The sequence below is a fragment of the Talpa europaea genome (genome assembly GCF_964194135.1).
Source record: "Talpa europaea genome assembly, chromosome: 4".
Lineage (NCBI taxonomy): Eukaryota > Metazoa > Chordata > Mammalia > Eulipotyphla > Talpidae > Talpa > Talpa europaea.
Window position 1 is genome coordinate 84,461,124 of NC_140070.1, and position 13,598 is coordinate 84,474,721.

At 33.1% G+C, this 13,598-nt stretch overlaps 1 protein-coding gene across 4 annotated transcripts in view; it reads left to right on the top strand.

Moving 5' to 3' along the window:
• The window catches only part of EPHA6 (EPH receptor A6), a gene marked incomplete at both ends in the record, with an annotated part of 657,283 nt that overhangs the window by 419,827 nt on the left and 223,858 nt on the right, over positions 1-13,598 (top strand). For 2 of the 4 annotated variants that reach the window (XM_084232801.1, XM_084232803.1), the window contains 2 exons: positions 7,029-7,076; positions 7,485-7,647. In XM_084232801.1, coding sequence (XP_084088927.1) covers positions 7,029-7,076; positions 7,485-7,647 — 211 coding nt within the window. The remainder of the gene's footprint in view (positions 1-7,028; positions 7,077-7,484; positions 7,648-13,598) is intronic. The other 2 variants (XM_084232802.1, XM_084232804.1) reach the window with 1 other exon arrangement.

A 13,598-nucleotide genomic window follows, 5' to 3' on the forward strand; every position in this document is an offset into this window, starting at 1 on the left:
TTTCTTTTTGTGGTGTGCTATTTTGCTGAGGAGTTGCTGGGTTGCATGTTGTTTTTCTACTCCCTACTGCCTGTTTTCTAATTTGCCGTATTCCTTGTGACACTGTGTTGCTGGTACTGGCCGGCATCTTGGGCGACCTTCCCAGCTCACCACTGGCTCCTCTGGGGAACTTCTGCTGGGTTCACAAGTCTCCAGCAAAGACAGGTCCCTGCTCTGTCTCCTCGGTGAGCCTTCTGCTGGGTTCACACAGTCTCCAGCAAGAAGGGTCCCTGCTGCAAAATGCAGGTGCCGGCGACGCGCTCCCCTGCACGCCCGGTCTGCCCCAGCGGTGGGTGCTGCTCCCCTCTGGGCTGGAACTGCAGGCTAGAAGGCGCCCAGCATGGGCAAGCCTCCCAGCTTACCTCTGTCTCCTCGGTGAGCCTTCTGCTGGGTTCACACAGTCTCCAGCAAGAAGGGTCCCTGCTGCAAAATGGCGATGTGGGAACGAGCTCCCCTGCACGCCCGGTCTGCCCCAGCGGTGGGTGCTGCTCCCCTCTGGACTGGAACTGCAGGCTAGAAGGCGCCCAGCATGGGCAAGCCTCCCAGCTTACCTCTGTCTCCTTGGTGAGCCTTCTGCTGGTTCACACAGTCTCCAGCAAGAAAGGTCCCTGCTGCAAAATGGCGATGCGGGAACGAGCTTTCATGTTCATTTTTTATCTCAGTGTGCTGTGGCTCCCTAATGTTATCACATGCTAAAGTCATCTGTCTCATGAGCCTCTGAAAAGACAGCCCTGTTTCTACAAATTCCAGTCCAGTACTTTACGTGGTAAGGTCACTCAGTTTATCAGTAAATATAGAAGATCCCATTGAAACTGTAACAGAACTAGAAATCTTTGTTCAAAGTTCTAAAAAGAGCTTAAAATCTTTGTTCAAAGTCTTTTTATCCACAGCAGATGCTTCCTATCCTCCCTATAACAGAAAAATTGAAATAAAAGTGCAAATAAAGGAATATAATTTGGCTAATTCTTTCTAATTGGCCTTCATAGATGAGCTTAGATATAATTTAAATTTGTGAAGGAAAAAATAAGTTTTATTTTTTACATTGTGAAAAGGAGAGGTGAATGAATGCCTGTCTTGAACTCTCCAGTAGTATTTGATAAGAACTCAAAATCCCCTGAAATAGTAACAAAATATCATCCATTTAAACCTTTGTTAAGTACTTTCCATTTCAGAGATTCATATACTATAATTAGAATCCTGGATTGTTATGATATATATCATCTATCTTAGTATATTTTACATCTGTAAATGTCTTTATTTTAATAAGAAGGGACTATAAAATCTAACATAGTTAATATATAAAGTTCTTAGTGATATGTAACTGTGTTGTAATACTTGGTGTTGGAAGCTATATTGTGTAATAAAATACACAGAAGCCAGAGCTAAACTCCCTTCAAATTCCAGCTTAATTGGTTGAGCTAGTATAACCTTTCCAATTTTTCAGTTAGAAACTGACAAAAACTAGGATTCTATTGGTCTCATCCTAGCACCAGTGTTCTCTAGAGATCACATTATAATAACCTAGTCATTTCCCCTAACCATAAATTTAACCACTATTTCAAGAAGTTAATTTTCTCTATGTGTTATCTGTTTTCTGAAAATCTATTATGAATGTTTAATTCCAAATCAATAATCTATCATGTTTACTTCTAACTATTGCTCAACATTTATTGTTCAAAATATGCATTTAATTTTCATTTTATGTGAAACTGGATACAAATTGAAAGGAATATAAGAAAGAAATTCATGAAAGCATTTCAAAATGATTTGGGGTTGACTCCTATTTTGGGTTACTGAGAATAATCAAGAGTTGATTGTAGTAAATTATAGCCATGGTATACTAAATGATATTTCTCCAAAAGTGCAGTCAGAAAGTAGTTGTGTATTTAGAATATCTATTTCTACTTTCTCTTAGTTATGCATATTTTATAATTTTGTCATTGCAATAGTTAAATTCTACATAGGGAAAACATTTCAGAAAGTCCTGTCTACTAGCTTAGACCATCCTAGCAACTAACTTCATAAACCTTTCTGTCCCCAGATTAAAAACTCAGTCTCGTGTATAACAATGAATGTGAGAAAAGAGAGCAACTTTTGATTATCAGCTGCAGAACACAACTCTATTATTTCAGGATATCAAAATGTAGAATACAAAGCAGAACAGAACAACCTAGCATCAAGAAAGCAGCAGCTAGGAAAGCTAGTGTTATTCAGCTTCAATGAAGTTTCTGTCTCTGTATAGCCTCATTGTGGATTCAATCTCATTATAGAACTCTTTAATCATTCCAGCTGCTTTTCTCTCTGAGATGATCGGTTGTGATGCAACAGCTCCATCTCCCCTAGAGAGTGGGGTTATCTTAGATCTAGTCACAGAAGAATCGGTGTGAGTTTGAAAGCCATCTCTTTTCATGCTATTACATTGTAGTAGCAGTTTCAGTGTTCAGTTTCCAGTGATATGTGAACAGCACTGCATCGGATAGCCCTGTGTTAAATGATTTAGATCTTCCTTTGTGGATACCAGTCAATGGAGATATTTTGCTTTTTTGTTTTGCTTTTGAGGAAAATATAGACCACATTTTTTTAAGGAAACTGCCATCTCCTTGATTAGCAGACATTGAATAATTAGAAGAAAGGGCCAGATAGTATAAAATTATTCCATCACCTTTTAAATCATTCTCTGAAAATCATGCAATGAAATAAAAAATTAAAAAAGTCACCATCAAATTCCTAAAATCCATTCACTTGAAAATTGAAAATATTAATATACCAAAGAGACCTAAATTGTAAACTACTGAAGATACACAAATATCTAAACCTATGTAATATAATCAGTGCAGAAAAGAGTAGAAAAAAAGAAACAAACATAAAGTCAAAAGTTAAGTAAAATCAAGCCAAGAAAAGTATATTTGATTTTAAAATACTCAAAATCCAGTGTTTTTTTAAAAGACTGAAAAATTGAACGAGCTTGCCTAGAAGGAGAAAAATGTTATTTACAAAGATATTTGTAATGATAGGACAAAAGTAGGTGTATTTTTTATAAGTAAATGTAAAACAAATGTAGTGATAACTTTTCTTTTAATTGCAAAACTAAATGAAAAGAAGATCTGAAAAATAGGATAAAGTAATAGACATGCTCAAAGTCTATCCTCAAAATGGTGCATTTAAGTTACAATGCAAGTAACAGATAATTCCCATAATATATCAGTTACTCCAGAATATAAAAAGTGAAAATTTTCACTCTATATTCTCTAAATATAGTCTAACCCAATTATCATAAGCAGAGATTATTAATTAAAAAAGGGGAAACTAAGAAAATTCTAGGCCTAGAACACTTATAAACAGGTATGAAAATTCCATTTGAAATACCAAATTGAAACCAAAATTGCAATAAGAATTATAGTACTATATTATGAACAAGTATTAGTAGGTAGGATTTATCTAAAGAATGTAGAGATAGTTATTGATAATTATATCCCACATTAAAGTGAAAAGCCTATCAGTAACTTAGAATATACAGATAAATTATTTATAATAATTCATTTCACATTTTAGAACCCAAATTACAGTGTAAGTAAATGGAAGAAAAGTCATCAACTGGATATCTACTTAAAACCTCTCCGATATAATTGTATTTCAGTTACACATTACTAGCTATTCCATTAAAGAACAAACTAAGGTAGGTTCCTGTATTTGCTGCTAATGTATAATAGTCTATTAAATATCTTAGCATTGCAATAAGGCAAGAAATTTTATTTTTTATGTCTACAGTAAAATGTTTATTTTAAAATACAATATTAATTGATTACTACTAATATGTAGAAAAAACACTGAGGTATGTTAGCCACCTCGCTTCTCTTATTTTAAATATTTTCAGTTAATTCTCTAGGAATTTCTAGGTAAGCAATCAATTAGCAGAGAGGAAATGATGGCTTATTACAGTTCATCTTTATGAAAGACGGTTTCCATATATTTTTTTGAAAAACTATTGTTTGTAAATTTTAGAAAGATAATTTTGTAACAGCTTTCATAATTTCATAATTTTTATAACACCTAATGTTTTGACTAGAGTAGGTAGAGATTTTCTTTCTTTAAAGACCTCTAAAAAAGGAATAGCTTAACACTTCAGCACTAAAAAAAAAAAATAGATTAATACTTCGATGGGATGAATTAAGGTAACTGACAGAATAAATGAATAAAAATGATGACTATTAGGACTAAGAGTTCTGTTATGATTATGCCTATTGCATAGGTATGCTGTAACTTCAGTTCCTGGGCTCACAACAGTCCATTCTGGTGCTCTGTATTGATTAGAGTGCACTAGGAGTTGATAACTCTCTAAGATTGATTCATTCTAATTAAATCCAAAAAGAAATGAAGAACCAGCCGAATGCTCATGTATTAGTTTTATGAAAGCCTGTTCTTTACAGGTCCAAATATATTTATGTCTGCTTCTACAGCATTTGAGAATCCACATTAGTAATCAGAAGATTGCAGCATTATTGAAAAAGCTTTGAGCCAATGTAAGTTCCTACAGCATGGTAGGGCTCTGGATTTCTGTGAAACAAAATCCAACAGACTCAGTGTCTCTTTCCTCTGGGAAACAATTGTTAAATACTGACCAGTTTAGTATTCAATATTTCCTTTTCTTAGGTCATGTGAAATAACTTCCTTTCACCCAAGTAAAATATTTTCAGATTTTCAATTACCATTATTATTTAGACAATAAGATTTTTTGATAACCTTGTAAGCTTTCTGTTTCTAGGTTGTGCAATTTTTTATTTGCTAGGAAAAATATCCTTCTGCAGATAATGAGTCATGTCCTTAATGTGGCTTTAATTTGTTTAGTTTTGAGAGGATTATTGTGGCAACATCTCCATAGCCTTCTGTTATGTATTATTTGATGAGAGAGAGAGAGTGTATGTGTGTGTGACAGAGAGGCAGGATGAAAAAGACAGGCTCAGAAATGGAGAAATACAGATTGAAAAAATGACTTAAAAGACTCCTAGCAGTGCAATTAATTCCACTTATAATATTTTATTTTCTCAGGAATATATAAATTTAGTCTCTTTCTAATAGAACATTTACTATTGGCTTAATTAGGACATTGATCTAAAAATTATTGTGAATGTGAAAATGGAGAGCTAATTTTAATAGCCCTTTCATCTATTCCTGATAATTTTAACTTGGTCTGATTGAAAGGATAAAGGAAAATCCATCATTTCTTTAATCTCTCCTCTTAGTACTGTTTTGTGTATAAAATCATGCAGGCTACCTTCATTCACCAGAAATTTCAGAAGTGTGTAACAACAGAGGTGCTAAAAGTGGTTTGCAAAAGATAACATTTGCTGCCTGAAACTTTACTGGGTAAGAATTTATTTCTTTGGGATGTTTTGGTGAACACCTAGGACATAATGAGTAATCACTATGTGATCATTCTAAGAGTAAGTTTTTCTATCTGTATCTTCTCTCTTTGAAGACTAGAATTTTTTTTTATGGCATTAAAATTCTTCTCTCAGTTATCATTACATACTATGAAACCCACTCAAAATACACCATAATGCTTATGTTGTGGAAAATTCTGCAAAAGGTAGAATATTCTCCTTTTGTATGTGAGATTGAGCAATCCAAAAGATTTTGCAAATTCTGCCAGAAACAGTATCATTTCTTTCAAGAGTACACAGTATCATTTCTTTAAAGAGTATCTTTACAAAGTAGGTTTCATATCCCCTAATTATAAAGGTCTTGGTCTTAGAAGTTCCTTCTTTTAACCCTTAGCAGATGATTACTGCCATCAGCTATTTTATTAACTTTTGGTTATGCCCTTGGATTTTATGCTAGGATATTTATTTACTTTCTAACATCAAAATTACCTGAAGACAGATATAAATTGCAATTTGTTTTTTTTAATTTAATATATTACTGCTAACTCGGTTTTTTTATTATTCTTCTTCTTTGTACTTGACATTTGGTGTATAGATGGCAAAGTCAGTTATTCAGCTAGACAGAGAATAACCATGTGGCATATAAAGCTCTGAAAAATAAGGCCATAAAGTTTAAAAATGATCTTTAAGGATTGTTTTCTCATAAATAGCTTAAAGAAAATGATTTTCATAGTTCTAAATCTTTTTAAAGCATTACCACCAAATAAATGCAGTTGACATTCTACATATGTGTAGATTTTTATAACTTCATTTGTTAGTCTGGAAGATCTGAACAACAGACATTTTCATGCAAAGTCTAAATGAAATCTTGATAGAAATATTATGGATAGAATTTAAACATCAAATAGGTGATTCGCTTAATGTCCTTGAAAGGCCTAACCTCTCAGAATCTATCTTTAGGTTTATAATGATAGTAGTTAGAGGATTAACTTAAGAACTTGGTGGCCTAATTTGACCCATGAGTTTAGAAGAGGTATTCATACAAATACAATTTTTTCCCAGGAACCTATTGTTGTAAGGCTATTGAACTATGAAAAAACAGTATTTAATTTGTTCCCACCACCAGCATAATGTGGACAGTCTTTTACATGCACAGGTGAAATGAACTATCCTATTATGAGGTGACGGGCAAGATAGCCCTACTTAAAAGACCCTGACTGACTAGATCATTCAGAAAACACTTGACAGATCCATTTCCTGTCAGTGAGGAAAGGTAGTTTGGTGGTTAATTACATGCTTCTGGGGCCAAGCATCGAACTCTGCCTCTGACTCTTAGGTGTGGTAAGTCTTCTGTACCTTTTTATGTTTTTGGTGCTCCTTGGCAGCATATTTAAACTCTACCTCACTATCACTGTGTAACTTTTTCATCTTTAAAAAATAAACTGTGGTGTCTAGGAGAGAAATCAGTTCTCCCTCAAGAGAATTTTTTTTATTTCTTAAGTTGACTCAACTTCAGTTGTTACTACTGGGAAATCACTGAATTTTGGAATGAAGCAATTAATTTCAAACTTTAAAAAGCAATTAATTTATTTTTCCTTTCACCCACAGGTCTACCCACGGATAGCGCCGGCATTTTGGCACTACCTGCGGGTAGAAGTGAGTAGCGGGAACTTGAATTCTCCCACCCTTGCTCCTTGCACTCTTCTGGTGTGGTCTGATCTGAGGTGTCCATTTTGCTCCAGATGCAGCTGCCATTTTGTGTAAACATGCTCTCACACCACCACCATTCCTTAGAGTTGGATCAAAACTCCAAGTTGCCAAAAATATAAGTGCAATTAATATAAGATTAATCATCTTCCTCAATAAATGTCCAAATCAAGACCATATCATATGCATCATACTGGCAAATACCTAAATGCTAACAATGGAAAACCATGCTTATACCTCTTTTTAATCAATCCTTTCGATATTCAGAGCATAAAGTTCCTCAACTTAACATTGAAATGTCTCCAGGAAAAATAGAATAACTCTGCTTCATTTCCTGTCTCTTCTTTCTCTCCCCAGGAGCATGAGCAACTCACCTATTCCTCCACGAGGTCCAAGGCCCCAAGTGTCATCATCACAGGTCTCAAGCCAGCCACCAAATACGTATTTCATATCCGTGTGAGGACTGCAACTGGATATAGTGGCTACAGTCAGAAGTTTGAATTTGAAACAGGAGATGAAAGTAAGTTTCACCCAAGCATGTAAAGTAAGGTGCTAATTTAATGTCATACCAATCTAACCTGATACTTAAAAATCTAATGTCCCAATTTTTTAAATAATCTCATCAAACAGGATTCTGTTCATGTAAATATTCATACAGTCATTTTGGTTAATGTTTGATACTATCATTAAAAATTCCCATGAAGTGCCTTGCTCTACCGCAATTGTAGTGAGGCTCATATGTCTCTTTAGGCAGAATTCAGCACTCCTGTTAGAACCTGGAGTCTCAGTTGATGTTGTTTTTCACCACTTTTGGCATTATATACTAATGAAAACTAGGAAGAGAATAAAGCCATAAGAAACGAATTGTAACTATCTCAAAACAGTTTAGCTTTGGCTTATTGTCTCAGATCAATAAAAATCGGTCAACTCCACTAAAATGTACATTATAAGTTTAGATTTAGATGCATGGGCTTAATTGAAAGTTCAAATTAATTCCATCACTTCACATATCGAAAACCAAATGGGACAAATGGTGTTCCACATCATGAAACATAGACATTACATACTGCTTATTTTAAAACCAGTTCTAATGCTGAATTCTTTTTTACTTCTAGTAATCCATCTTATTCCTCTCTTTGTAAGGATAAAATGAGTCATTTTTTGCTATGGGGCTTTATGGAAAAATGTCCAAATATGTAACTATAATGAAAATCTTTTTCCATCGTTGTTAAAAATCTATATTTAATATAAGAATTTAAGAATATAAAAATTTGAGAATGGCAAATGTAAATATAACGATATTAATAGTGACAGTATATTGAGCCTCTAGTGTCAGAAATTAAGTGTTTTTACATGTATTATTTCATTTAAACCTTTCAATACCCAATGACAAAATTATTATTTTCTTAATTTTACTTATATGGAATCAGAATCCTAAAGAATTTGAGTCATTTGTTCAGATTCACACATCCAGTAAGAGGGTGAAACCTGGGAGAGCTATACAGGGGCCAAAAGGAAGGCCTTATGAAGCTATTGAGGACCAAAGAAAAATTGTAATTAGTAGCATGGCTAGTAACATGTGTAAGACTCAGTGCTGAGCAATTTATTTAAATTATCTTTTTTTATACTGACTAGATTATACCTCTCTTTAGAGACCCTTACATAGTTTTATCAAAGTTTGATAACCAAAGAGTGGAGGTGTAGGATTAGAAACAGAACAATCTGACAAGGACAGCAAAAAAAACAAAAGTGATCCTTTGAAATGATTGATTTGTGAGTACTATTTGAAAATCATTCCTTTTCAAAAAGGACCCTTGAAGAATCAGATGTCTGAGAGAAATCTGGAAAATATGTTTGTCTAAACCTGGAGTTTGGGAATATAGAATGACTCCCAAGTCAGTTTATAGCTTAAGAGAAAATCATTTAAAGCATCTTTTTTTTATTTGGTTAGCTTTAAATTACATTTTCAAAGCATGCTGCTTATATCCAGAAGAGAATTTCAATGAGTAATGTTATAGAAGGAAATGAGAATGTTTAATATAAATTCAGGAATATAATGATATGAATCCCAATAGACAGTGTCAATCCTTTTTACTTCATACCCTACTAGTTCATCTTTAAATTTTTATAGCTTTTGTTTCTCAAGTAGTGCCTGAAGTAACAGAATGTCAACTTTATTATAAAGTTCTCTTCTTGTGTATTCTGTTTAATTAACTAACTTTATAATACATTCATAAAGATGGGTATATGTTGGAGAAGAGAGATTTGATATTTTTTTTCATTTGGTGGTCTGTTTCAAGTTGTTAAGTAAATAACATGAGTTGCTTGCAATTTAATTTTCTTTAGGTATTCCTATTTTACTTTGTCCAACTTTTAATTTGCTAGCAACCAATAAGACAATAAGTATTTCCTTTTTAAAATCATTATTTTGACTAATTACTTTGCTCAATAAAAGCATAATAGCATCTGAAGAACAATTACAGGAACCCGTCTTGCTCTTCCAGATCAGTGTTTGGATTTTTTTTAAAGATTTATTTATTTATTCATACAATAACTGGGGTGTAGGCCAGAAGTGCAGAGGGTGAGAGGATTCACCAGAGACAGAGTGGGGAGTGGAACAGGCAGACTGACTGAAGTACACAGCTGAAGGGAGCAGTGGGCCTGATAGGAGACGTCTGCTGCACCATGTGGGTTGCTCCTTGGCCTGCCGGCAATGGAACTTGTGCTGCAGAAGCTGTAGATAGCTTCACAGTGCTGTGCTTAACCCCTTGGGCCTCCTCGGAGGCCCTGGATTTTTTTTTAAGAATCAGAATATCCCAGTGGAAACTGACTAATAGTTAAGACACTAATTATGACACAAGATATGGATTTTCCCCTCTTCCTGTGTCTAGAGTATAATCTCATTACATTCATGTAAAAGGAGATAGAGATATAGAGATGTTAGATAGATAGATAGATAGATAGATAGATAGATAGATAGATAGATAGATAGACTGACAAACACATAGATAGAGGTATTAGTAGATGTATAGATAAATAGGTAGATAGATATTCATTCTTACATGGTCACAGAACATTTTTCTTTTGTGTTTTAATGCTGACATTTCATATATCCACTAAACTCTCTCTATCCTAAGAGTATATAGTTAAATATTATATCCACTGACAGCATTTATTGAGAGTCTCTTAAGTATGGATCTTTTTGATAGGCTTGCAATTGACTTACCCCAACATTTTTTAAATAGATTCAACAGTTACAATAACAACAGAATCACCAAAAATGTAAGAATATATAAAAAGCTCATGTGGATAGATAGGTATTAGAAACTACTTAATATAAGAAGTTTCTCAAAATTAAAACAAAACTTATACCTCAAGTATCAAACACACACACACATTAATATAGGCCTCTTTGACTTATGGATGAAAGAGCAGTAAAAAATTTATTGCCTTTATATGTAATTATAACAATAATTAAGATTGCATACACCTACATTAAAATAATTTAAAGAAAAAGAAATCAAATATCTGTTCTATTTAAAGTACCACCAAGATTTAGCTAATAGTCAAATGTATTTTAAAGTAACAAAATAATTTATGTGTGCATTTTTTAAACCAAAATAAAATATAGCCTGCTAGACTGCAGCCGGCTTGAACATTTTACTAAAATATTGAAAATGAGCTTGTGAAACTTCCCAGAGAAGCAGCACCTATAACTTTAATCCAAATTTTTAAAGGACACTGAAATTTTACACATAATTTACCTCTTCCATTTTCCTTAAGAGTATCCAGATGATACAGGAGAGTTAACATTCACGTATATATAAATAAAGTATTCCTTTACCTTGAAAAGATTAATTATAGCTTAAATTATAACAACATGTAAATTTAAATTTTCACCTATAGGATACATAAAGCACTTTTATAGCACAAAACCCACATCTGTCAATGTTTAAGGTGTATTATTTACAGAAAGAACAATGGACTTGATTTATTTTACATAAAAGAAACAGACCCACTAAAATAGTCATTATCAACACTAACTAATCAAACTATAAATTACTGAACCAAGTGGGTATTTTTAAAATAGAATTTTATGTGTTACACATATATACAAAAAGAATTATGTGACAAGAAAAAATGAATGTAATCATTTAATTATTTTGAAAACATCCATAAAATGTAGCTATATTTAGTATGATTTCACATTTAAACAATTTAATTAACAATTTATAGGTGGGAAGGATCCTGAAAATTAAGATGTGAGCTAGTTCCTCTAGTTCCTTCATCACTAGTCTGTTCTTTTTGTCTCCATTTGACTTCTCTATACTCTGTACACTTAAAACCCCCAAATCATTGTGTATTTTCTATTGGATAAATGTGAATTCTCAAAAAACATTCCCTCCAATATAATTCAAATAGACATAGTTCCTGTTCTAGCTCCTTCTTGTTTACATATATTTTGAGAAATTGTGTGAGTGCTTCATATACAAAATTTTATGACACTTTATCACTTCTAAACTATGACTTCCAAGTGGAATATTCAGAAATCTCTCACATTACAAATGAGGGGTGAGGTCCAGCTTGCATGCTCCCCTTTCTGAAGTGTTTTTGATCAGTCCAGAAATCATCACTTGTTTAGAGACTTTCTATAATATTGTATAAGGAGTTAATTCTTTACTAACTTGTTAGCTCTTTGGGGTCAAGAACTAAAGTCTATATATCTTTGTGTCTCATAAAATGCCCTTCACATAGTTGCCAATGCACATTAATCAAATAAATGAAGAACATATAATTTCCGAAAGTCTAACACATGGTGGGATAGCATGTTGCCTACCAGTCTAAAAAAAAAGAGTCAAATATGCTTATTTACCACAGATACGTATTATTGCTTGTTATATTTGGAGTAAAAACTATAACTGGCTTATGCTATATAGAAGTATTTTCTTTGCAAATTTAATTATTGTTTAGAATCGTTAATTCTAAAATATGGGAGCACTATAGGTAGAGTTAAATAACATTTTTGTTGTTGTTTAGCATATTTTCCTCCTTAACCTCTTTTTTAAAAATCTCTATTATGTTTGATCTGTTGGTTGAAATACAATCTGTACTACTTCAATTACTTAGGATGAAATTAGCCACATCATTATTAACAGCAGCCAGAAATTTGGGTATGATTATTAATGGTGAAGTATGAAGCAGAAAGAGGATCAACTGACCCTTGTGGAGTAATAAAAAAAGTTAATTAATCAAGTAGAAAGCAGATTTCAAATTTATGAGTCTACCCAGAGGAGGATGAATTCTAGTACATAAGGCTTTAATTTGAAATAATCTCCAATCAATAGCACACTTTCACTGTTGGCAGCTAGAGCTATCTAAATGCAAACATCACTAGGAAATAAGTTTCTAACTGATCAGTTTTCTGAATATAAATTTGCCTACCACATGAGGTAATGAAGTCCCCGTCATAATAACAACTTGTCCTGTAGCTAGCTGGATATTTATTCAGTATGTCATAAAGGTTAGGCCTTCTTTCTTTAGGAGGTTGTGATAGAAGCTTAATGTAACTTCTAAGACTGAAATTCTATAGCAACAGATAGTATTTATTGAGTGCTTCAAGCACTATTCAGTTTGTTATGGCTACCAATGCACTTCCAACGCTTGAAATGGGTGCTATTATGATGCCCATTTTATGGATCAAAAAACTGAAATACAAAGACACTTAATGACTTACCGGGTTCTGACAAGATAGTAAGTACTGGAATGTGAATATTATGACATCAGGCACACTTTTTATACTAGTGCTCAGAACACTTTTTACCATAACAATGTTTTTATTTTTCTTATTCACTTTGGTCATTACATCTAATTTTCTCCATGATTTTTTTTTATTCTTATCTCTAATTTTTCATCCTCCCATTACTAATTACATTCCTCCTCAGAATATAAACACAGATTTTCATTAGACTATAAATATTTATAAATCTCCATGCATTTAGTTCATAGAGCTATGCATGCTTTAATAGAGACTTCTGGGTTAATGTACACATGGTAGGCCAACTCTAGCACACCAGCAAAATAATGCATTTAATCTGATTTCCTTAAATGTGCAGGAACTTGGGGAATAATGGCTATTTGCATAGAGAATAGAAGACTTCCCATTAATAAGCCTGCATTAACAAAAAGAAATTTGGCTTCAGTTTTACCTGGATCAAATAAAGACTTTTAAATAATAACTAAGCTTATACATCATAGAACAGATTGAAAGTCTTCAAATGAAAAATATTAACTATCATTACTTTGCTATATGGGCTAGAAAGAAAATCATTAACTAGCAAAATGCACTGAGAAGTTGTAAAATGTGTATATCATCATTCAGTATTATAATTTGGCTTATATCTACAGAGAAGCAAGCAAAAGGCCATAGATCTATTATTAAAACTTCTTATATGTTAGTTTATGTTAAGCCAA